Source organism: Camelus bactrianus, chromosome 3, assembly GCF_048773025.1.
Source record: "Camelus bactrianus isolate YW-2024 breed Bactrian camel chromosome 3, ASM4877302v1, whole genome shotgun sequence".
Classification (NCBI taxonomy): domain Eukaryota; kingdom Metazoa; phylum Chordata; class Mammalia; order Artiodactyla; family Camelidae; genus Camelus; species Camelus bactrianus.
This window is the reverse complement of record NC_133541.1, coordinates 17,345,591-17,372,077: the sequence shown is the minus strand read 5'-3', so window position 1 is coordinate 17,372,077 and position 26,487 is coordinate 17,345,591. Positions and strand designations below refer to the sequence as shown.

The window sequence follows — 26,487 nt, the reverse complement described above, 5'->3', positions numbered from 1 at the left end:
CCCAACGTAGCTACATGTAAATCTAGTTCCTTACTTCTGATTGTTTTATAGTGTCTCATCTCAAGCCTGTACCACGCTTTATATCTCTGTTGCTTCAGTGGTGCACAGCTATGTGCCTACGTCCATTCGTTTGTTACCCACAGGCAACATAGTTACAAAAATCTTCATGTGTATTTGCTTATGGACCCACAGGAAAAACAGGTCCCAGTGTATAATAATTCACTAATTAAGGCCAGTACCCTTCACATTATCAACTTGTTCCTTTGCTTCATACCATCTTCTTGCTTATTATTATAAATTTCTTGTGCATGATTGTTATATATCAAGGTCTTTATAGTATAATTTCCTTCATTTTCCCAAAGCAGTTAGTTGTTCCATTTAGATGTCACGTAAGATTTTGGCTCTTTGTATTAAGGATAGCATAGTGCTATTGATTTACTCAAATTCTTAAGCCTCTGAAGTGATCTATTTCAAAAAGAGTAGAAATGTGGTCCTGCAGCATGACCTAGGGGTTAGCTTTGACATGCTTCCTGAATATGGGCGTGGCTTGCTGCAGGCTGGGACTCAGTAGAGCAGAAGCTGGGAGAAAACGGAGAAGTGGGGACAACACACAAGACCAAGTCCAGGGGAAATAAACAGAAGAAACCTTCCCTCCGCGCCGCCTCTCCTATCATCTAAGTGATGCCAGAAGGCTCACCAATGATATCTTTAGTCCTCTAATTTCAGAATTTTATTTCTATTCAGATACATATAACATCAATGGTAATGCCTCTTACACTATATGGAATTGATGTCACCCTGTGACAGACCTGGAAGAGTAGGAAAGAGATACAGAAACATAACAAAAAATTATCTACTGGGTACAGAATATTTTTTAGTGCACACTGTGGGAGGACATTCTTTTGGGGGGCATGAATAGCTCTTGGATTTTTTTCCAACTATGGCCAATGGAGGCATGGGCCCTTAGAATAGGAAGGCTAAACCTCACTGTGTCCCATGTTCTTATCTGTAAAATATGGATGGTAAGAAGGAGGGTTTTTTGTAAGCCGTAAGTGTTTAGTAATATAAAGTTTTCTGAAGAGTGCCCAGAACATAGTCAAATTCAATAAATATTAGCTTTTGTATCATACAGCATCATTACATATATTAGTTAATAAGAGATATTAGGACAATTGAAGTGTCTACTGGGTAAAATGTAGCTGAATGTCTCCCTCATTTTGTATACTAAAATACATTACAAGAGAGTCAAAGATTAAGAGGAAAAGAGAGTACTAAATGAAACATCAGAAAACAGACACAGCACCCAGGAATCTTAATGAAAAGAATAACAAATTTGACCACAAAAATTTGAAATTTCTACTGCTATCATTCTTCCTAAACTAATCAGAACACATGCGAGCCTGGAAATAATGTCCACAGCACATCTGGCCAACACTGTGTAGTACATAAAAGCTCTAAAATTTAAACAAAGAAAGATATGTTGTCCTGGGGTGGGTTGAATTGTGTCGCCCTTCAAAAAAGATATATTGAAGTCCTTTCGCACTTCAGAATGTGACCTTCTTTGGAAATAGTCTTCACATAAGCAATCAAGATAACATGCAGTCATTAGATGGGTCTTAATCCAACGTGGCTGGTGTCCTTACAGAAAAAAGAAAGAAAAGAAAAGAAAAGAAAAGAAAAAGCTGGGGGAAATGTGGACATAGAGACAGACACATACAGAGGAAAGAGGATCTGAAGCCACAGGGAGAAGTCATCTGTAAACCAAGGAGCTCCTGTGGTGACCAGAAGCTAAGAAAGAGGCATAGAATACATTCTCTCTCCTAACCCTTAGAAGCAATCAACACTGCTGACACCTTCATTTCAGATTTCTAAGCTCCAGAAATGTGAGACAGTAAATTTCTGTTGGTTAAGACACCAGGTTGTAGTAATTTGCCATTGCAAATGAACACATGTCCCTTTGAAAAATGGACAAAAACAGTAACAATTAATTATAAATAAAAACCAAATGCCTCATAATTAATGGAAGATATGAAACTTCTGTGCTAATTTATAAAATCAAATATAAACAAGTTTACATATTCATCACCTGTTAGTAGATCACTAGCCAAAAATTTGGGAAGTAGAGAAGATTTTAGAGGATAAAGAGCTACAGGTTCTCATATACTTTGGGGGCGCAGATCAACATGTTCACTCTGGAGGGTAATTTGGCGATGTCAGTCACTGTTCCAAATACACATATTTCTGGACCTGGTAGGATAAATGCTGGTCCTAAAGACTTCCAAGATACACTGTCCTTCCCTGATCATAATAAAGCTAACTTTCAAGTTTCTTTCCTTCCTTTCTTGCTCCCTCTCACCCTTTCTTCCTCCAAATGAAGCAGTATCCCTTTCCAAGCACACACTTTGCAAAGACTGGGTAACATATGGAATTGAACATTCTCTGGACTTAGATGGAAAATCATTTAAGATGCTGCTAATTTTTATAGGATCTAATTCAAACATCCAGAAAGAAACTGGCAATATTTAATAGCCACACTTTTAAGATGTGTTTTGCTAATATATCGACAAAGATAACAGATAAATGTCTATTTTGCCTGCTTTTCCCAGTATAATGCAGGTGCCATATCTGTTTGCTTGCAGGGTTTCTGGGGCTCATTGATTAGCTTCTCCGTCTATAGAGCTGGAGGTTTGCATTCAATTTTCTCATAGTATTCCATTGTGAGTTCACCTCAAGTTCGACCTCACCAGGGACTGTTTCTTTGCCTTGTTTCAATGAATGTTACCCTTACAAATGCATTATTGATTTTTCTTCCAAACCATAATGATGCAAAGTGCAGGAGCTTGACAAATTTATGTTTATTGCCCAAAACCTGACAAGCAAGTGTGACTTCCTTCACTTACATAGTGCCATTATTTCATATACTGATGTTGCATTTGGATAAACATTCAACCCGAAATAGTGTTATATGAAATACACGGAGAATATTACCTTATGATTAAAAGAGAAAAGGAAATAATATGTTATTACTACTGCCTTCTATGCATAACCTTCAACTCAGAATCAGTGACTTTGGAAATTTAGAATTACCCTGATTTTTTAACAGATGCATTAACCTGTAAAGAAATCTAGTTTCTGGAGTTTATTAATTGTTTAATAAACAATAAACAATTAACTGTACAAGAAGTGATAAGGACTCTGCTGGCAGTAAAGACAGAATGCAATGCAATTTATGAAATTAAAGAAGAGCTCAGTACTTGTCCAAGTCAATATTCGTCTCCGTGTTCACACCAGAAAAGAAAGGGCAATTTATTTGTCATTTGAGAAAATCTGGGCAGAAGAGCAGCTGCATAGGTGCTAAAAACCACACCCGACTCCCGCATCATTCAGATTGTTAGCTGTAAGAATGAAAGCTCCCTGTATCAGCTCCTAAAGTTCAGTGTTAACGTATTTTTCACCTGCTTTAAGAGCATGACAACTTTTAAGAGAATTAGACAGGGTGAAAGAAGAAAAAGAATGATATGAGAAAAAAAATAAGAGAAATATTGTTAGATCTGCTTCTTTGAGACCAGATACATCAAGATCCAAGATTAGAAGCTGTCATGGAATTATGGCTTTTGTTTTTTTCTTTCTCTGTCACCCATCTGCTGCCTCTAAGTGCTGAAAGTCAGAGCAGGCATCTGCTGAAATACTGTATTCATTAATCATGAGAGTAGGGATCAAGCATAAATCACACTGGGGGCATGACTTCAGAGCCTCTAATGATGTAGGTCAGTGTAGATTATTGTCTAGTCCTCATTCTGGGATGTGGTGTGTTTCCTGCTGCATGTTGACAAGCATCTAGTCTTTCCAAACAATCAAGGAGAATTATTTGAAAGCTTGTACCTCACTTACAAAGAATAAATGTTGCTTAAGGATGGAGGAAGCCCTCCGGGCATCATAACATCTTACTTAATACTTCTGGACAGGCCAAAGCTTTTTTTTTTTTTTTTTACCATTTCATGTATTTGAAAGTGAATTAAACAAACACAATGGTCTTGTTGACATGGAAAGTCTGACACATATCCAGTTATCAGTGACTTTAAAGATACCACTGTATGTCTTGAAAGGTGCTATTCAAAGTATTTTCAGATTTTAGGGATCAGCAAGTTGTGGACTTTTGGCCAAATACTGCTCAAGGCCTGATTTTGTAAATCAATGAAGTTAGAACACTCCCTCACACCACACACAAAAATAAACTCAAAATGGCTTAAAGACTTAAATTTAAGACAAGACACTGTAAACCTCTTAAAAGAAACCATAGGCAAAACATTATCTGACATAAATCTCAGCAATATTCTCCTAGGGCAGTCTACCCAAGCAATAGGAATAAAAGCAAAAATAAATGGGACCTAATTAAACTTATAAGCTTTTAAACAGCAAAAGAAACCATAAGCAAAACAAAAAGACAACCTACAGAATGGGAGAAAATATTTGCAAAAGATGAGACTGACAAGGGCTTAATCTCTAGAATATATAAATAGCTCATACAACTTAATGAGAAAAAACAAAAACCCCAATCCAAAAATGGGCAGAAGACTTAAGCAATTCTCCAAAGAAGACATACAAATGGCCAATAGGCACATGAAAACAATGCTCAATATTTCTAACTATCAGGGAAATGCAAATCAAAACTACAATGAGGTATCATCTCACACCAATCAAAATGGCTATCATTCAAAAGTCCATGAATGATAAATGCTGGAGAGGTGTGAAGAAAATGGAACCCTCCTACATTGTTGAAGGGAATGTAGTTTGGTAGAACCGTTATGGAAAACTGTATGGAGATTCCTGAAAAAACTAAAAACAGACTTACCATATGATCCAACAATCCCACTCCTGGACATATATCCAGAGGGAACCTTAATTCAAAAAGATACATGTACCCCAATGTTCATAGCAGCACTATTTACAATAGCCAAGACATGGAAAAAACCTAAATGTCCATTGACAGATGACTGGATAAAGAAGCTGTGGTATATTTACACAATGGAATACTACTCAGCCATAAAAAAATAATAAAATAATGCCATTTGCAGCAACATGGATGTCCCTGGAGAATGTCATTCTAAGTGAAGTAAGCCAGAAAGAGAAACATAAATGTCGTATGATATCACTTACATGAGGAATCTAAAAAAAAAGGTGAACAAACTTATTTATAAAACAGAAACTGATTCACACACGTAGAAAACAAACTTATGGTTACCAGGGGGGAAGGAGGTGTGAAAGGATAAATTGGGAGTTCTAGATTTGCAGATACTAATATACATAAAATAGATAAACAACAAGTTTATACTGTATAGCACAAGGAACTATATTCAATATCTTGTAGTAACCTATGGTGAAAAAGAATATGAAAATGAACATGTATATGTTCCTATATGACTGAAGTATTGTACTGTACACCAGAAATTGATACAACATTGTAAACTGACTATACTTCAATTAAAATATTTTAAAAAATATACATATAGTCCTGTTGGGCACACCCATCTGGTGACATGTCATTGATGACTTCTTTTGGGCTACAATGGCATTGTTGAGAACTTATGACTGAGACCTTAAGACCCATAAAGCCTAAAATAATTCTTATCTGGTCCTTTAAAGAAAATATCTGCCAGTCCCTAAATTATACCATTAATAGAAACCTGTCTGATACATGGACCCTAGTTTCCTCATCTATAATTTATAGAATTACATCGTTTGTATGGAATTTTTTGGAATTAATAGTTTACTACTTCCTTTGATTTATGAGATTAAAAAGAAGCTGCACAAGTGTTTTTTTCATATATGTGTTTCTTTCCAGGCCTCACTGGAATAAATATTTGTATGCTGAAGAAATGTGCAAAAAAATCCAGGTGTCAATATGAGTAATTTTTATTTTATTTTTATGCCATATTTTCAAACTGTTGTACAGAGGGCATATCTGATTTTCATAATTAAATACCAGTAATTTTTTATTGTAACACAGTGAATGATATAATTTGGAAATAATACTCTGTAATAAAACACTATTGCAAAAGAGATCAAGAATAAATTTCATATGACACAGCTGGTACCTGGGTAAATAATACTTATCTTTCAACTGGCTAAATAATTGAGTTATAAATAAAATATATTTCAATAAGTGAAATTATAAAGTAGGTCCCAGAAGAAGAAAAATCATTCATGACCTGTGGCATATGAAATTCAGGAGGGCCATGACATATAGGGATATTTTCATAAATCAACAGTGTAATAAAATTTTTTATAATTTAAATGTATACATGTATATTTAAAGTAGAGTGTGTTTTATAAATAAAAAATATAATAGTGTGGCATATAGTAGATAAAGAAGCCATAGCAACATGGATAAGACTTTGTAGAGAGTTATATAACAATTTTGAAGACTAGTATTTGAAGCTTTGTAACGAGATACATCAGGAGTTAGAGAAGGATTGGAGATAATTCTAAGGAGAAAAAAAAGTCTTGCAAGCCTTGTGTTGTATTCTCAGGATGGTCTGGAACTATGGAATAAGAGAAGGTTGCTGCTTACTGGTTTTCTTCTCCTCTTTTGTTCTTCTTCCTTTTCCTCCACACCCCCATTGTTTTTCTATTTGAAAAATTAAAATCCAATCTCGATTCATGGTCCTAAGCAACTTTCTCATTATCCCTCAAATAATTTATAAGAAAAAACTTCTCTAGTATTTCATTTAAGGTTTAGAAATCAGAAAATCATTTAAAAAACAAAACTGGTCAGTGAATACAAGTTTTGGTTTTTTTTTTAATTTAAGAAAGACAAAAACTTTCTTGAGTTTTAGAAATCCAACTGACAGCTTCGTAGCCTCAATTATTTGTGTCTTGAAATCCATGCTGATATGTAGCTGGACCATCCTGATGGCTTTTATGCCCATCAGCACCCTCCAAATTAAAACCATTCTCCAAAATCTCCTTCCCTCTTTTCCTCCCCTGCCCAAGCTCACCTACCCTTATAACCCTGATGTCCCCTCACTGTCAACAATGGTCTGGTAGTCATTACTTTCTTCCTTATGTCAATCCTCTCAGAAATATGGATTGTGCTAATCTCAGCCTCGTTTTCTTCCTAGATTGAGTCTCTCTGGGATTCTGGTAACACTCTTTACTCCATTAAGCATTGCTATTATTTAAATCTTTGTGGCTCTTCATAAAGAGTAGCGTGATATCTATTTTTGCAACTCAAAGGCTCTTTTGCTCACAGCGCATCAGATTCCTGTGGGGCACCTGGAAAAGTGCTTTTGAGGCTTAGTCTAGCAAAGTCAGGGCGTAGATTCAGACCCCTCTTTTACCCAAGTTCAATACCTCCAGTAGTATTTGAAAGAATATGCTGCCCTTGTGTGTTGAAAGGACATCATCCATTAACAGCATGCCTATTGATTCTCACTGAATCAAGATACACATAGATGAAGCACATGCAGGACTTTCTCCAGCACAGATGATTTCTGCAAAAATTTAAAAAGATGTACATGATGCCTGGATGGTCATGGTGAAACCCTTAGGCACTAGCCGTAGGAAATCAGTGGGCAGACCCTCAGACATGACCAGAGGTGAGTAGTGAGGTAGATCCTGACCATTATTGTATATTATCATATCATATAAAAATCGATTAGCACACATATTGGGACCCTACTTGATTCATTTTATTTCAAGAAACAAAGACAATTTCAGGTGCTCTAATTGCTGTCTGAAGTCTTGAGTGTGAGTCTACCATTTGGTCATCTTGAGGGGTGGGTAACAGCTTTATTGTGATACATACCACATAATCCACCCATTTTAACTATGCTCATCAGTGTTTTATTGGTATACTCAAATGGTTATGTAATCATCAGCACAATCTAATTTTAGCTTATTTTTGTCTTCCCTAGAAGAAATCCAGACCCATTAGCAATCATTCCTCACCCTCCACCCCAACCACCAGATTTCGGCAACCACTAGTCTACCCACGTCTTTACGTATTTCCCTAGTCTGGACATTTCATATAAGTGAAATCTGTACAATACATGGTCTTCTATGGCTAGCTTCTTTCTTTAAGCACGCTGTTTTCAATGTTCATCCATGTTGTAGCATGTATGAACACTTTATTCCTTTTCAGTCCAAATAGCATTCCGTGGTTGTTGTACAAAATAGCCAAAGATGGATCCTGTAAATTGGGTTCGAGGTCATGTCATTGCAGTCTGAGACCTGTTAGCTCAGGAGCCCATGTTTATAATAGCTGCTTTGAAGCCTTTGTCTTCTAAATCCACCATCTAGGCCCCTTCAAAGGCTAATTTCTCTGATTGCTTTTTTCTCAGCATATGGGCCTACTTTCCTGTTTCTCTGCATGTCTTGTAACTGTTGAAAACTGGGCTTTATAAATGAGATGTTGTAACAGAAGTGGTTATTGACCCTTCAGTCCCCTCCCGGGAGGTTGTTCCTGCTGTTGTTTGCTCTGTCGTTTATTTGTTTGGTGAATTGGGTGAACTTATTTGGAAATGGGAATTACTGCCACAATGTGCGGCCCCTGATGGCCCTGTTCATGTTTGTTTTCTCTTGTGGATCTTTTAACCCGTCTGCGTACGGCTTTGGTCGTGCACTGGTGAGTGGCTGTGCTTCTTCCCCTTAGCTGGCCGGATTTTTACCCTCTGCCATTGGGTACCTGTGTGATGTGACTTGTAGGCTGAGATTACTGAGTAGGGAATTTGCATTTTTTTGGCTCCATGTTTAGTCGGGAACTGGTACCTGAAAGGTTCCATCTCTAATTACCTCTGAGAAGGCACAGAACTGGGGATACACACATTCTCCAAGACTGCAAGGCATGAGTATAATGTTTAAGCCTGGCTTCCTAGGAGTTGTTCCTGGGTCAGAGTAGCTTATGGCTCAGTGGTGTTTGGCATGAAGCTGTGCTCAGGCTCCTGTGTCAGTGGAGCCCCGCCCTCCCCCGCCCGTGTTGATGGGTCTGGGTGCAGCCTGGGGAGGACTTTCACACCTGCTTCGTCATCTGCAGTCATCGCTAGTGAGTGAGTAGAGCTTAGCGTACGTGCACAATCCCCGGAGCTGGCTGATTCCAAAGGGTTCTTCTTGGTCGTCCTCTTCCTGGCCGCCCTACCATTTTGCTTGTACCATAGATTTACCAAATTCCTTAATGCTCTCCACCAAGATCGCCATTATTTTCAACAGCATTCTTGGACAAAGAGTTCATGTTCTATTTGAAATAAAGTACGTCCTCTCAGACAAAGCCGAGGAGCTCTTTGTCCTTTCGGCCTTCCTTTCCCCCTGGGAAGAACACGTGCTGCACTGCAACAGAGCCACGAGCTGGGACCCTCTTCTCCTGCAGCGCCTTCCTCGCGCTGTGAGCAGCCACCGGTGGCGGCGGTGTTGGTGGGAGGTAGCCGCCCCTGGTCTTCTCAGTTTGCCCCTACGAATGTGGAAACTTTGCCTTACAAGTGAGCTAGGGTGGGATAATTGGGCCCCCGTATTCTCAACCTGGTGTGTCTGGAGTAGAGCTTTCACTCTGTGAGAGGAAGCTGGTGAGAAAGGAAGTCTCATCCTCTCTGCCACACCTGCCAGAAATAACGTTTCTGAATCACAGGACTCGGTAGGAGGGATGTGAAACACCGCAGCTGACCTTTTCCTCCCAGGGTAAAACCCAAGCTTGAGACTAGGAGCTGGGTGAAGTGGGAGCCTCAACTTCCCGGCTGTGCCTGCCCAAAGCAGAGGGCATCGGTGACACAGAGCTGGGACACATGCATTTAAAAGCCCGTCGTGGCTCAGTGTCACCAACTCTTTCTGTTCTTACGAAGATTTAGTAGACTTCCTCGAAAGACTGTTTCTCCATTCGCCGTATATGTTTAAGACAACTTCCAGTAACTTCAAATGATTGCTTTTAAATAATTTTCTCACTAAAATGGCTATTTTGCTATGAAGAGTATATACTGAACTCCTCACTGTGTTATTCCAGAAGTATCACACCCTACTATTTAGTTTTGCTCTCAGAATGTACCCATTATAATTTATTTTTTCCCTTCAGTACTGATTAGCTTCATAAGATTGAGAGTTCAGGAAGACTACTCAGGGGTGTGATGAAGTTAAACATCATTCAGACAATCTTGGCGGTTTTGCTAGAACTGGGGTTTAATCCAGTCTTACTCTAAGCTGATTTTCTAAGCAGCTCTCCATCAGTCCCTAGTGGCTGTCTTCCTGTAAGTTTTTTCAACCTATCACAGCTAGACCATTTTCTCTTTTTTTGTTGACACAGAATTTGAATGCAATATAAAAATCCAAACTATTTTCCAGCATAAGATATCCTTCTTCCAGGAATTGTGAAAGTGGTAATCAAAATGGAGATTCTTTGATTTTCAGCCTTTGAATTATTCCTAATACTGAAGATTTCCGTCATTTACAAAGCAGTCTCTGAATAGAACTCTAAATAAGTAATTTTTCTCTCCATCTTGTCCCATCACTTCATGTAAATTTCTCCTGTGTCTGATAGGAAGTAGGTTGTACCATTTTTTAGCCATTAGCCAAGACTCTAGATAATGAGATCTCAGCCATGTTTATTAGAAAATATTTTTAAAAATCTCACTTATTTTAATTGTAATTTCTTTTATTAAATTTTTTATTGAAATGTAGTTAATTTACAATGTTAGCTTCAGGTACACAGCACATTGATTCAGTTATACATATACATGCATCTGTATGTTTTCTTTTCAGATTCTTTTCCATTGTTTGTTATTACAAGAAATTGAATATAGTTCCCTGTGATCACAATTTCTTAATTTATAAAATGGTTTCAGTATCTTAAAAATTGGTTTTCCACTCAAGCTTGTTAAACAAAAATTTCTAAGTAAATATTTGCGTCCAGGTGTTGTTTTATGTTGTAAATAGGTAAACTCATAATACCTCAAAAATTGTAGTCTTATCCTTGAATAGAATCATGTAATGATATGATTCAGTTTCATTTCTGGCTGGTAATTTTTGTGTTTGTTTTCAATGAATGAATAATTGCCTCTTTTTCTTATGTAATAATCATTATTTTATCAACACACTTTCCAGTGAAGTGTGAATTTCTTCTCTGTCATTTAAAAACATCATGTAATTCATTGGTTTTAATCCATAAATTTCTCCTCCTTGGTGTTACACCTCTTGGAATTCTTTCTGCTCCCCAATCTGGATGGTGCTCCCTGAACCTATATAGAGTTCTCGTCCTAAAATTCTTCTCTGCTATTTTGCTGGAAATTTCCTTTGCCTTTCTTCCTGTTAAATATCCTCATTACTGAATCCCATGCTGTCCTCTTCTTTTTTAAAAATAAACTTAATTGTTTGAACACATTTAAATTTACAGAAAAATTGAAACAACAGGGCAGAGAATTCAGACATATCCAATACCCACTTACCTCTAAGATTAGATCTTCATTACCATGATACATTTTTTTACAGTTAAATAATCAATATTGATACATTATTATTAATGGAAGTCCATACTTTGTTCAGATTTCCTTAGCTCTTACCTAAGTCCTTTTTCTTGGTCCAGAACCCCATCTATTACATTTAGCTGTCATGTTTCCTTAGGCATCTCTTGGCTATAACAACTTTTCAGATTTTGTCTTGTTTTTGATGACATTCGAAGTTTTGAGGAGTCCTAGTTAGGCATTTTATTGTATATCACTCAACTGGGATTTGTCTAACACTTTTCTCTTGATTAGGCTGTTATTACGGATTTTTCAGAGGAAGACCAAAGAGTTCTTCCTTTTTCAGAATGTCACATCAAGGGTGTTCAAACAATGATGTAGTTAAAATCACACCATTAAAGTAAATGTGTACTCAAATCTCTCTTATAGAGAGACAGAGATTGTGTCCCTTGTCATCCATACTGGAAAGATAAACCAAGTTGAGTTTTTTTTCCCGACAATACTTATTCTTAGCTTTTTGGAGATACCAGTATTATCTTATATAGAGAGTATATATACGTGTATATATATATATATATATATATATATATATATATATATATATATATAGACACCCACACATGTACATATACAGTAAAGAGTAAAGGGTCTGGATAAGTCAGAGAGCAAGGATCAATGAACTCCATAAATCAAGATCATAGAAGAGTAAATATCACCTTCAGTCTTGTTTGTTTCACTCCTAAGAAACAACAGATTTGACTTACCATCTCTACATCTCTCCTTCTCAGTGTCAAGTTTGTAAAAGAGAAGAGTTGGGGTTAAGGTTTCCCTGTACCAGAGAGAGAGAATAAAATTTCTTTCGAGCGTGGGCTTACTGGGACCAAGAGACATGTGGTAAGGCTGTCTGTTCATCCCCAAGGCATTCCAAAAACTACTAGTATATATAAGCTATATAAGAAGTACCCTCGAAAAATTACTTCAGAGGCCACAGGCATAGTCACTATTAAAGAGTTACCTAATATAAAGGTAGCCTTAGAATGTTACCCATAATAGAGAACTATTTTTAATTAACGTATCTGTCAACCTAATAAGAACTCTTCTAACAAGGACAGCCCCTTTCAGTGTAATTTATATGAAGCAGACGCCTATTAGGGACTATTCTTAAAAGCAAACACACCCAAAATTAAATAAAGGTAACTACAGAAACAACAGCCTTTGGGTGTCTCTCACCATTGAAGACACGCTTAACGGAAAAGCCGTCAGTGGGTATCTCACCTCTAAGTAACCCCTGCTTTGATATATGACCATTTTTAAAAATCTCCCTTCTGCTAAAAGCAACGTTTGGCTCCAGAGACTCATCATCACGTTTGGACAGCCTTTGGAGAGCCGCTTTGGCTCTACAGAAGTTTAGGAATAATAGACAAATATAAAATTTTAAACACTATGCCCAAACTCCAGTATATGGAAGAAAACAGGTCTCCAGTGATACCCTTTCTAACAAATACGTCTTCTTTAGAGCTCACGTGTTTCCATAGGGCGCTGACACCTCAGAGCAAGCCTGCTGTTCTCACCCTTATAACAGCACCATCGACGCTGGGGCAATGGTACCCAGGTTGATGGCTCTGCATAGTTTTTCCTTGTCATTTCAACTGTATTTCCTGCCTGGGGGAGTTGTTTCTCTTTCACTTAAGAACCAGAGTCCTTCAATCTCCTTGCATTTCTTCTGTTGTGATATAGCACTTTAAAAGCTCCCCGGCTGACAACTGTGGCCGGAGGCTGGGATCTGCTGGGAGTGGCATCCTGCACTGAAAGTAGTATCTGTTCCTCTGTTCCCTGAAGGACTGCAGTGTTACAGAGTTTGGGGATGGATTGTAGGATCTTAGAATAATAAAAGGGGTCAGAAATGCATGTGTACACATGTTCTAATTGAGTGATGAGATTAAAGTATATTTTATTTCATCATGTACATAGCTCCACTGACACTATATACATAAGAACACTGTTGAGTGTGTCCCCACAATTCTGGTGCTACTCAATGGATAGATACTAGCACAAAGCCCTGCTAGGACCTCATTAGAAATTATTCCTCAGACCTGTTTTGTTCCAAAGCCTACCTTTTCATTTTTTTTAATTTATTATGACTTTTTAAAAAAAATTTATTGAAGTGTAGATGATTTATGATGTTAGCTTTAGGTGTACAGCAAAGCGATTCAGTTATCCATATGCATACATATATACATTTTTTCCTTTTCAGATTCATTCCCATTGTATGTTATTATAAGAAGTTGAATATAGTTCCCTGTGCTATAGAGCAGGTCCTTGTTGTTTATCTATTTTAGTTAATCCCCAACTCCTAATTTATCCCTCTCCTCCCTTTTCCCTTTTGTAACTGTAATTTGTTTTCTATGTGCTTGAGTCTGTTTTGGGTTTGTAAGTAGAATTTGAATCTTTTTTTTTTAATTCCACATATAAGTGTTATCATATGATATTTGTCTTTTACTTCACTTAATATGACAATCTATAAGTCCATCCATGTTGCTGCAAATGGCATTTCATTCTTTTTTATGGCTGATAATATTCCATTGTGTATATATATATACACACACACCACATCTTCTTTATCTAGTCATCTGTTGATGGACATTTAGGTTGTGTCCATGTCCTGGCTATTGTGAATAGTGCTTCTATGAACACTGGAAGATGAAATTAAAATACATTTATTTCATCATGTCTGTAGCTCCACTGACAAAAGAGTCCACAATTCCAGTGCTACTCAATAGACAGATACTTAGCAGAAAACTCTGCTAGGACTTCATTAGAAATTATTCCTCAAATCTGTCTTGTTCCAAAGCCTATCTTTTCATTTCTTTATTTTATTATGATTTTTTTTAAACTGTACCAAGGCTGGAAGCAACTCCCAAATTCAGAGTCATCCCTTCAGTCCTGCAGGCTGTCCTCTCATCTGACTGACTGCAGCACGGCACCCCCGGTTCAGTCTAACTGGGAAGAGACTGCATGGCTGGAAGGCACCTGACCTTCCCTCTGCACCTGGGGTCACCTGGCCTGCCTAGCGCCTCGCTGGGTGGATCAGCAGGGCTGCTGTGCATGTGTGTGAGTTTCAGCCCCTGTCCAATTCTGTTAACACACTGTCATGTCGATTATAACTTTCTTTCTTTTTCCTTTTTTTTTTTTTCTGTCTCTGCCTAGAATTGTATGTTTCTTTTTGCATCCTGGTGGGCCAGGGCTCGGATTCCTAAACCTCCTGATTTCAAAGGAACTATTAGCCTGAGAGCTTCAAATCACCTAATTTTACAGAAGATATAAATGAGTCCAAGAAACTTTAAGCTGCCCTATATTGAAATACCTACCTCTCTTTGGGAAAAGAATTTGGAATTCAGATCTTTAAGCTCATATTCTTGGTCTTGCTGGGATTTGAGACCCTCAATGTTCTCAACTCTTTTTGCATTCATTCAGACAGGGACGACGTAGAACAGACTCCAAGGGGATGGGCTCCTGCATCAGACTGCCTCGGTTCAAACCTGCGTGCTAGGTACTCCTCTGTGGACCATGTTCAAGTCATTTAGCTTCTCTGTTCCTCCCTTTCATCTGTCAAATGGGTATAATTATAGCACCTCCTTCACAGAGCAGTCATCCAGGTACAGAACATACTACACTATGCGGAACATAGCATGTTTCAGTAAAAGTTAGCTACTATGATTCAGTGACAGAGTCATCCAAATCTGATAAATAGGCTTTTGGTACCTCCCTAATGCTATTGTAGATGCCAGGAAGAGAAGAGCGAATGAAGAGGCATCACTGCTACTCTCAGAGCTCCTCCTCACTGGGCTTAGAAAACAGGAACAAATAATTATACAAATCCATTCATTATTATATTTTTCAGTAAAGGGCTTGAAATCGAGAGAAGGGGAGAGTGGCAAGGATCTAGCGTGGTGCAGAGGTGGATCGTGGGACAACGTTCATAAATGTCATAGTAACAATCTTGGATTTTAAGGTCTCTTTTCACAACTTCCAAATATGCAATACAGCGTTGTTAACTGTCATCATCGTGCTATACGTCACATCCCCAGGTGCAGCGGAAGGCTTTACATTTTCAATTGCAGATGTTTCTGCTGCAGTGTGGCATGTGAGTTCTTGAAAAGCTTTACCTTCTGCAGAATTCCTATGAAAACAGCAGCTTTCACGGCAAAGAATGAGACTATGAGCATATCCCCCAAACCTGCGCAGTCACCCCGAGCAATCACTCCTATCTTAAAGAAAACATCAGCAAAAATGAACGACTGAGAAATATATATTCCTGTAAATAAAAAAAAGGCATTTTAGGAAAAAAGGAGAAAGGAATGTGATGGCAGGGATGTATGTCAGGATCCGGCGACTTAGAGGGAAATGCGGAGGCAGCAGCCTGAGTAGAACGTGTGTCCAGAGAGACAGAGAAAGGAAAGAACAAGAGGCGGGCACGAGGCGAGGGAAACCGGGCGCGGGTGCCACGCTGTACTCCTCTGTGGCTCCGCTTCACTTCAGCCTCCTCACAATATTTTGCATTTAGGGGCGTTTTGGGGCGATGTGAATCTTTATCGTGCTGGGGAATTAGCTTATAGAACAACATACTTTCTACGTTACATTCACATTCTTCTGCACTTAATCATTTATGGGCTAATCTCCTCACATAACAAACACACACTCTAGGGTGACAAAAGGGGATGGCACGGACCAATTCGAATTTCTGAAAGACTCTTCTAACAGGGGAACAAAACTCAGATATTAGAGAACCTCAACTTCAAAGGGGAAAGGGTAGCTGAACTTGTACTGATGATGGTGGTGATGATGGATAAGGCCAGCTGTCAAAAATCTCTAATAGATTTTTTAATCTCTAAAAAAGATGTTCATTTAAAGAAATAACTTTAGGTGTCAATGTGCCCTAAAATCTGAATGTTTATACTTCATAACCCCCCAAAAAGGAGAGGAGAAAAAAAATTTGTGAAATGGAAAGGCAAAAATACAACCTAATTATACATAATAGACCAGGTCTGGGAAGCCAGACTTCCTGCCGCCATCGTTTCTACTCATGTTTCTCTCCCCATCTATTCTGAGTATGCCTGGGGTGGGATTGACATGAGCAGGGGAAGAAACATGGACAAAGGGGAAAGTTCAAAAAATCAAAACACTTCAGTGGTTGATGTTAGTAATTTATAAAGTTGAAAACAGATGAGGAAAATAAATGCATTATGCTTACACAGGCTTATTGAATATAGTTGCAAATATCCTCTGACATCCTAAATATATTGTCACGTCAACATGATACAGTTCGTGCTAGGTATTTGATTTTGAATGTTAAGAATGCATTACTTAAGTGGCAATCACAGTTGTGATGTAAGCTCTATTGTTTAAACCAGTGCTGTTCAGTAGGAAACAATGCAAGCCACAGATGCAAGCTGCATCTATAATTTTAATTTTCTGGTAAACACATTTAAAAAGAAATAGGTGAAGTTAATTTAATATTTTATATTTATTTAACCTAATGTATCCAAAATATTATCATGTCTCCAAGTAATAAATATAGAAATTAATGAGATATTTTATTCTTACTTTTGTACCAATTTTTTTAAATGTTGTATGTAATTGACAAGTAGAGCACCTCTCAAACTCAAATTGTCAGATTTCCACTAAATAACCACATATGGCTAGGGATTACCGTATTGGACAATACAGGTCTAAGTTAGCTTTTATGAACATTATTTTGCCAGAATGAAAAGATGCAATAAAATATATACTGCTTATGTTTTTGTCAGTAGCTAACAGGTGCATCCCTTCAGGCAGGAAGAAAAAATATATATATCCTGTTTTATTTCTGTTTTTCGGAGTGTCCTTGTAGAATGCTCTTAGAGTGAAAGTTTTAGACCCTCCCCATCTCACGTGTTGTCTCAAGCATGGTGAATTGCTCCCATATTGAATGTTTAAATTTGAATATTTGTGAAGAATGCATTATACCTTTTATTATATCGTATCTAACTGAGTAATCATTAAACTGAATTGCAACTGACAGGTTTGACCAAATGTCCTGTTTTATAAATGCATGTTTAATGCATGCGATTAAGCATGTAGTCATTTTGATTTTAGTTCTCTTGTTTTGGAAGCATCATATATAATTTCTGGTCTCTGACATTTGAGGCCTTTGGAAACCTCATAGGCTGTGGGCAGTGGGCCCCTGGGGGCAAATGCACACAACTCTCCGGGCTGGGGCACTTCTGCTCAGGCTGCTTACACAGCGTAGAGATGCCCTTCCTTTTCTAGTTCTCACAACAGTCATCACTTGTGACAGGCTTTCTGCTAACTGAAGTTTTTGAAACAGGTTTTGCCACTAGGATATTCTCTTTGCATTTTGTTTTGTTTTGTTTTGTTTTTCTTAACATTGGGCAATTTACCCTCATTCATTTATTTGACTATTTGTATATTTATTTTCTGTTTCTGATGTAAGAGAGGCAAAGATCATGTCTGTTTTCATATCTACTATATAACAGGACCTAGTACGTCACAGACATCCAACCTTAGATAAATGAATGAAAATGAGTGTTTGTTGTGAGGGGATGTTCAAAGTTTATTTTTTCTAAACGCAGAATAGAGGTGGGTCCCCCTGACAGATATCCAAGATTGCCTTGAGCTGCACCTTCAAAATAATCCCCATGTATGCACGGTTTCTGGTATACCAAGGCTAGAGAAGCTTTTTTTTTTTTCCTTAACTTAAAACTTATAAAGCCTTATAAAACCAGCTGACATTTTCTCAATAACTTAAGGTTTTAGTAAGATCTTTTATGCCGAGTAATTTATGTTATTCTTTCTTACGTGGACTTGTTTTTCCAGTTCTGCAACTTCAGAGAATTTTTTTGCTTTTTAAAAACTGCTTTCTTTTTTCCTTATTCTCTAACTCTGCGGTTCTCAACATTGGTCTATTTTGGTGCTCCCAGGGGATATTTGGCAATGTCTGGAGACATTTTTGGTTGTCACAGCCGGCTGTGGGGGAGGATGTGTTCTCATCTATTGAGCAAAGGAAAGGGGGTTCTGCTGAAAAATCACAAAATGAGCCAGGGCAGCTCCCCAGCCACAAAGAATTATCCATCCCAAGGTGTCAGTCGTGCCAGGGTCGTGAAATCCTCCTCCTAGTTCACTTTAAAATAGAGCTGTTTTATTCTTAAAATGGTTATTATGATTTTAAAAAGTTATTGCTTCTGTTTTTGACATACCTTTCACTTCATTGGAACTAATACTTTTTCAAGTCTGTAAAAAAAAACTCTTAGATATTTTATCCAAGTTAACAGGTGAAATAACAGTGACCATTTACCAATGTAATTCTTTTAAAGACTTTCCTCTCTGTTTCTTTAAATGTTGGCAGATATAACGAGTTTAGTTGACCATCATCAAGTAATTCTGACAATTTAATGTATCTTTGTTAATCTGTTTTATAGGTCCCTTTAGATGGAATATAATATAGCAGAAGGCTTTTCATCAAAAGGATTAATGCCTGCATTATCATTTCTGCAATAAAACAGAAAGCTAAGTGGTAGAGGCCACAGACACCTCAAACCTGGATTCCACAATTCTACTTTAAGTGCTGGAGTCTGCATTACTCTGCTGTAGGAAAGGCTTTGCCAATGCTTACAAGGAACTGTTTATCCCTGCTTCTCTGGGTCCTGTTTGATGGAGGTCTCCTAACACCACTTCAGCCACAGCCACAACAGACTTTAGCCACAGAACCGAGAGAAAATGTTATCCACCTGCCAGGGCAGCGATCACATTTGCAACGAGTTAAACGTGGCTGGGTATGGAATCAATTTTTTGTGCTGGAGGAATACATGGGCTCCGAGCCTCAGTATGTGGGCAAGGTAATGGCGTGTTTCTTTTGACCACAACTTGATAGCAAGGGGGCTTATGCATTGTGTTTTGTGTGTGGATATTTTGCACAGGAGTTGAACAAACCAGTGAGTAGAACACTGGAATTGAAATCCAAGAGACCTGGTTTCTCTTCCTGACTCAATGGCCCGGGTAAGCTTTGGAATATCATTTAATCCCTCTTTCCTTCAATCTCTCTGGTTATCCAGTTATTTTAATGAAGTTACTATGTATTATGTTCCTATTTTTGACATTATTTGCTCAAGACGTGAAATTAAAAGGTGTTACTATAAAATTAAGTAAAATTGTGTAGAATTGTGTAATATTAAAGGCGTTACTATAGCACATTACTGATCATAGCCGTTCTGGAATTGTTTACCAATGAGAGACATCGGAAAACATCACTGAGTATAAATTTTCTAAATTGTTGTTGGTATCCCTGAATTACCAGGATGCCTCCCTTTCCCACCCCCTTAAAAATAAACATACTGTCTAGATTGTGGTCCTGGAGTACAGATGGTCCCCGACTTACAATGGTTTGACTTACGATTTTTCAGTTTTACAATGTTGGGAAAGCAGTATGCATTCTGTACCCACACAATCATTCTGTTTTTCACTTTTAGTACAGTAGCCAATATACTACATGAGAAAGTCAACACATTTTCATAAAACAGACTTTGTGCTAGATGATTTTTCCCAACTGTAGGCTAATGGCAGCACTCTGAGCATGTTTAAGTCTGTCTAGGCTAAAACTACGATGCTCAGTAAGGTAGGTGTATTAAGTACATTTCTGACTTACAGTATTTTCAGTTTACATTGGATTTATCAGAATGTAATCCCATTGAATGTCGAGGAAGATCTATAGTTGATTTAGCTTGCTTATGCTTTATAAATAGTTTCTTTATTACAGGTTTTACAAGCTATTGATGAAGCTCTTTATGGCCAAAGTAATAAATGTTGGAATCCAAATATGTACATGCCAATCTCAACACAATACAGAATATTTTAATCTTATTGTCATTTTAAAGAACTTTAATTTTTTTCACAAAATACTTGATGGCATTTGTGTTTGGCACAAATGTGCTTCAGAACATTTATACTTTACTGCTGTTTTTCTTACATAAAATTTTTGACTCATGTCTAGACTAGATTGGCATCAATGCCACCAGAGTTTTTTCCCAGAAAAATGAATGTTTAATTTTATTTTGATTTTGTTAATTTCATTTTTCAAATTTTCTAAAAGATTTTGCCATGGATTTCATTAATAATACATATATTATTTATTAAACTATAATAAATTATATAAATTAATATAATGTATATAATTAAAACAATATAAATTAATAATATATATAATTAATTATTATTATATATAAAATATATATATATTTGAAGAGAGTTTAAAATAAATCCAAAGACAAATAGAAAATCATAGTAGAAGGAATGTTAGGAAGCTGATCTGGAAGTTTATGTCTCTGGAATTTTAAAGTCCCAGTGGTTTCTGAAAACTGAAACTAATGAGAAACATGATGAATCTTATGATTTCAGCACTGGCTCAAAGGAAGCGAATCTATTCAAGATCTAAATTCTTTGCACTATATTTTTAGAATTTACCTTTTGGAAATTTGTTTAAAGAATATTGAATAATACAGTGGAGAAGGTCTTCAAATAGAATCTTTGTTGAGAATGATCACATAGCCAGGGTTGCCCGAGGATGTATAGGGCCCTGAGCAAATAGTTTCTGTGGGCTACCTAACTGTAGCTAAAATTTGAGTGAAACCGAGTCAGTCTTTGAGTATCATTCTAGCAGTCTAATTTCCAGTGATCTTGCAAAGAATATTCAGGGGCCGTTAAGCAGGATGAATCTCCTTGACAGGCTGTCTACTAGGAATCGGAGCCTGGTCTTGTGGCCCTGGGACAACTCCTTAGGTGCCAGCCCTGGAACTCCAGGGGGTACTTGGTGAGCCCTCAAACTGAGTGGAAAGTCAGAGAGAGCCTTAAAGAGGAGAAGTGTACACCGAGACCCAAGCAATTCCAGTCCAGCCCAGGGCACCCCACCCAGGTGGCGTTGCTGCCCACAAATAGCCCTGGGCACAAAAAGCGTTTTAGAAACATTTGAGGAAAGCACTTCAGAGCTTGGATGTCCCCTGTTGTTACTGTACATTTTTTTCTGCTTCTGTGATTTCTCTACGTGATCATGGAATATAAAAGTCACTAACACTTTTCTGTGGTGAGATAATTTCATGTTGTTCTGGTGCACTCGTTTCTTGTGAGTTAATTTAATATGAGGATGGAGCTTTGAAATTGAAGACAAATGGAGAGGTAGCATAGCTCTAAAACTCTGCCTCACGGGTGTCAGTTATCTTAACTCTGCTTGTGATGGAAGCTAGACATCACATCGAGGTCCCTGGCAAATGTCTGTTGAGAAGGCATTCTCTGGTTTTGATTAAAGCAGATCCATAGCCTTTAGTGTGGAGTTTGAGGTAAGAAAGTTGATATTTTGTTGAAAATTTAATGGAACTGATTTTTGGTGTGTCCTAGATAGAACAGAATTTCACCTCCCGATGGACATAAGTAAAAAGGATCTAGGAGCACTTTATGCAAGTTTTGTTTGATACTCTTGAACTCTATTTTTATAATTGCCACGATTGTATGGAGTTCAAATCATTTAAGAAGTGAATTAGTATTTATAGATAGATTAAAAAGGAGTAGGTCTAAGATCTAGCCTATTATGAAATTAAAACATTATTTTCATAGACATATGGCTCCCTGTTTATAAAGTGTAATGAAAACCCATGGTTCTCAGGCAGTGTGTGTTTCTAATGCAAATGAAACAACAGTTGCCAAGATTTCCTTTCCACATGGAAACTAATTAAAGTTTAATTAACTCTGTCTTAATGATTCTAGATGTGGGAATAGTAATATGATAACATTGGGACCAATTCAAGCCATTATATGTATGTGTGTAAACATATATAAATATATTTGTGCTCCTACTCTTTCTAGAAAGGCTTTGAGACAGTTTATAGTAAAGCAAAGCATTATAAATAATATAGAACTCGGTTAAGGAAAAAGGCAATTGCAAAATTGCCAAGAACTATTAAAATTGAGCTTCAAATTTAACATGTTTCTTTGCAGAAAGAACATGCATGGAAAACATTAATTTGTGTAGGTATCATTATTAGAAACTTCACTTGTTGAGAGAAAAAAAGTAATTTCCCTATCTTCAAATCTAAAATAATTTATTCTGGTAGAAATTAATGGAGGGTGGGAGAAGCTGAGTGGCTTAACGGATAGTAGCCTCAACAATTGTTGTATTTAATATTTTTAAAAAAGCCAGATGTTATCGCTGACATCATTTCAAGAAATACTAAACTGTGGTATGGCTTATAATAAATATTACTTTATATATAAATAAATCACAAGAGTGTGCAGAGGTAAAACCAATGTTTTTCTGAAATAGACATTTTGGATTTACTAGTACATCTGGATAAGTGTATGGTGCCATATTGCAGAGCGACACATAAATTAATTTGATAAGCAAACATTTTTAGTTCATATATCATCGATTGCTCAAAGTCACTTCACAGAAAGGTATTATCAGTGCATACACACACACACATGCCCAGAAAGTTGGATGCTTATACCAGAGACTATAACTGTGTGCCTTTGTCTGTATCATACTAAGTTATGTCATAGCCTCAAAGCTATATATCAAGAAAATGCTACCCATTTTATCTTCAAAGAATAATTTAGAAAATTGAGTTGTCATTTCAGATAATCTTTGTTAGCAGCAATTCTTAAATTGAAAGTGTTTAAAATGGCAGAAGATTGAAAATTGAAACATGGATAAACCCTAATTTGGGAACCATTTGTTTATGCAACATATTTTTCATTGAGAATGCATTACAATTTCAGAAAGTGTTAAGCCTTGTGGAGAGAAATTGAAGTATGAATGTCTTTAGATTGCAATTATAACAGGTACATTTTATTGAGTGCCTCCTAGGGCGCTGTTTTAATTGCTTAACATACATAAACTAAGTAATCTTCACAGCATCTCTATGAGGAAGATTATTAGTAGCCCCACTTTATGTATAAGAAAACTGAGGTACATAGAAGTTAAGTAACTTCTCGGAGCCCAACACCCAGTGAATCCTGAAACTAGGATTTTAAGCCAGATAGTTTGGCTCTGTTACACCAGAAAATATCACACTTTATCATCTTATACGCATCTTAAGAGCTAACAATAATTTTAACACTCTGTCAAAAGTACTATAACAAAGACCTTATTAAGGATTGTAGGGACAAAGGAAGGTCTGTGACTATGTCTAGAAGTTGGAGGAATTCAAGAAAGGCTTCACAGACGAGGAAGCACCTGAGATGAGTCTTGAAGGATGACTTTTTTTCAGACAAGATAGTCTGAGGGAAAGTTTTCATAAGCACTGAAGCTTGAAAGTTCAAGGTGAGCCTAGATAACCATATTTTAATATAGTCAGAGAATGTGAAACCACCTTTTTAGAGTAGGTAAATCCAGAAAGTGCAGAGGCTCAAGTCTGACACCAAGATCAGAAATACTTGTTATTTACAATTACTCTAAACTGAAGTATAATTGACACAGAATGTCAGTTTTAGGAGTACAACATGATTCAGTATTTGTAAACATTATGACATGATCACCCAAAACGTCATTAATATTTATCACCACATGGAGTTACAAGTTCTTTTTCTCTAGTGATGAGGACTTTTAAGACTCACTCTCTTAGTGACCTTCAGGTATGCCATTATTAACCATAGTCACCATGCTGTATTACAGTACTATTTGCTCTGAAAGGTGTCAGGATCCACAAATTGTCTTAGTTGAGGATTCACATGGACAGAACTACAGTTCTAAGATGGTACCTCAGAGAGCCATCTAAAGGATGGAAACCAGACATGGAGAGAGGGAGAATACATAGGAGAAGCTTACAGTAGGCTTGTCTAGGAAGTAATACAGGAAATGGGATTTTAGGGTTGGACATTTGAAAGGTAGATAGATAATAGAAGATTTCAAGATCCAGTGGTCAAGGGAACATAAAGGATGAAACAAAAAAATTAGTGGATCATTCCATGTAAAAAAGGAGAGGGAGAAGGAATGAAAAAGAATGAAGATGTCTGGCTTCTGTTGTACTAGCATCTTGTATAGGTTTGGTTCTAGAGTAAGGGAAAAAAAAAGGATCACTGCTAGACATTATATATATCCAGAGAGTTGTCTAGAAGTACCCAGGTGAAGTGTCTTCTAGTTATTCAGATACAGTAATCTGGAGTTCACTGAAGAGGCCTTTGGTAAAGATACACACTTAGGACTAATCAGCACACAGATGGTACTCAAAATCACAGAAGTGGGTAACACGCTAGGGAAAAATTCCAAAGACGGTATGAGAACCTTGACTTTCAATTGCAAGGCAGGTGAAGAAAAATTAGACAGATCTAATTAATAAGAGGTAAAAGACAAGCATTAAAGAGCATTACGGAAAATACACTGAAAGAGTGTTTTAAGAATAGAAATGACAAATAATGTCAAACTCTGCAGGTCAGATTAAACCATGACTGTAAATCCTGCACTGATTTTGTCAGTTTGTCAGCCACAGCCAGAGCCATTTAGTCAAAATGGTTTTATTTGTTTTCACTAGAATGTAAAGAAAGGAGAAAGGGATGGTACAGCCAGTAAATGACGTCTCAGAAGTATAGGTGCATATCTGTTAATCCCATACTCCCAATTTTTCCATCCCGCACCCTTTCCTCTTGGATAATCAGAAGTTTGTTTTCTATGAGTCTGTTTCTGTCTTGTTAATAAATTCATTTGTACTATTTTTTAGATTCCACATAAGTGATATCATATAACATTTGTCTTTCTCCGTCTCAGTTACTTCACTTAGCATGAAACAGACTCACAACATAGAAAACAGACTTACGGTTACCTAAGGGGAAATGAGAAGGGGAGGGGTAAATTGGGAGCTTGGGATTAACAGATGCACACTATCGTCTATCAACCTATCAGTCTATTAATCTATCATCTATCTATCCATCTGCTTTGTAAGTCACGTAGCTTTTTCAGAAGTCCATAATGTAGTTCTCATGGTTCAGTTTACTCCTGAAGTGTCAGCTTTCAATATCAGAGAAATTCCTGTTCATTTGAGATTTAAAGTTCATAATACCAGCTCAGTCTTCATGCAAAATTTAAAACCTTATACATCCTCTTGACTTCTATCTCACTTACGTATCAGAGAACCTTTGTAGTACATTCTAGTGCCCTAAACAAGGTCTTGTTTCTGATCCATCCTCCTGCCAAATGGACTGACCTTGCTGCTAATCAAAGGCTCTTTAGCTACCTGTTCTTTCTGTAGCAAAGCACCAGGAGGTATCATTAGGTAAGCCTGATATTGTATTGCACCTCTTGGTTCTTAAACATATCCCTGAATTTTATCGTTTCTCTCAGCACGTGAGGCTATCTTTGAAATATTCATTTTGGGGGATGATTAGACAGTAATATGTCTGAAAGGAAAATTTCTGCAATGGAATTTGAACAAATAAGTAACACAGTACAGGAAAGTTCTTGTCAAGTGGTCGGTGTCCGTAGCCGGCCAGTTCTTCTCTCTCCTTTACACTCTATTTCTTGCTTCTAGCATGCGGTTGTTTCATAATAACTGTGCCATAAAGGTTTAATGGGTTTATTTGAATTGAATTGGCAGGACCTTGAATGAAATGCAACTATCTTTAAATCAGCATATGAATCATTAAAAGAACATTTCAAAACTAACAAAGCATTCGGATTTGAGCACTTTTCAAACGTTTCTTTCCTCCTTCTCCTCTCCCCCTCCTCCTAGTGTTTTTCTACCCTACCTCTAATTATCTTTCCATCCATCCTTTTCTTCTAACCATTTCTCTGTATACTTAGGGCTTTGCCTGACTAGTTACTGAAAAGCTAAGAGTTAGAAGGCTTTGTTTCAGTGGAAGGTCTTCTAGTGATTATCCACATGAAAGTGCTTATCACATGTGTGTGAATCCACATGACTAAGAACATAATGTGAAATCGCATACCCAGATTATATTTTTACCAGAAATAACCCAAATGCATTTGTCACAAACTTCACAGTGCAATACACTCTGT

General features: G+C 37.2%; 1 protein-coding gene across 1 annotated transcript in view; it reads left to right on the top strand.

Moving 5' to 3' along the window:
- The window catches only part of CDH12 (cadherin 12), an 864,393-nt gene that overhangs the window by 606,332 nt on the left and 231,574 nt on the right, over positions 1–26,487 (top strand). The window contains exon 5 of the mRNA XM_010955574.3: positions 18,917–19,333. Within this exon, the coding sequence (XP_010953876.1) occupies positions 19,103–19,333 (231 nt within the window). The 5' untranslated portion in view covers positions 18,917–19,102. The remainder of the gene's footprint in view (positions 1–18,916; positions 19,334–26,487) is intronic.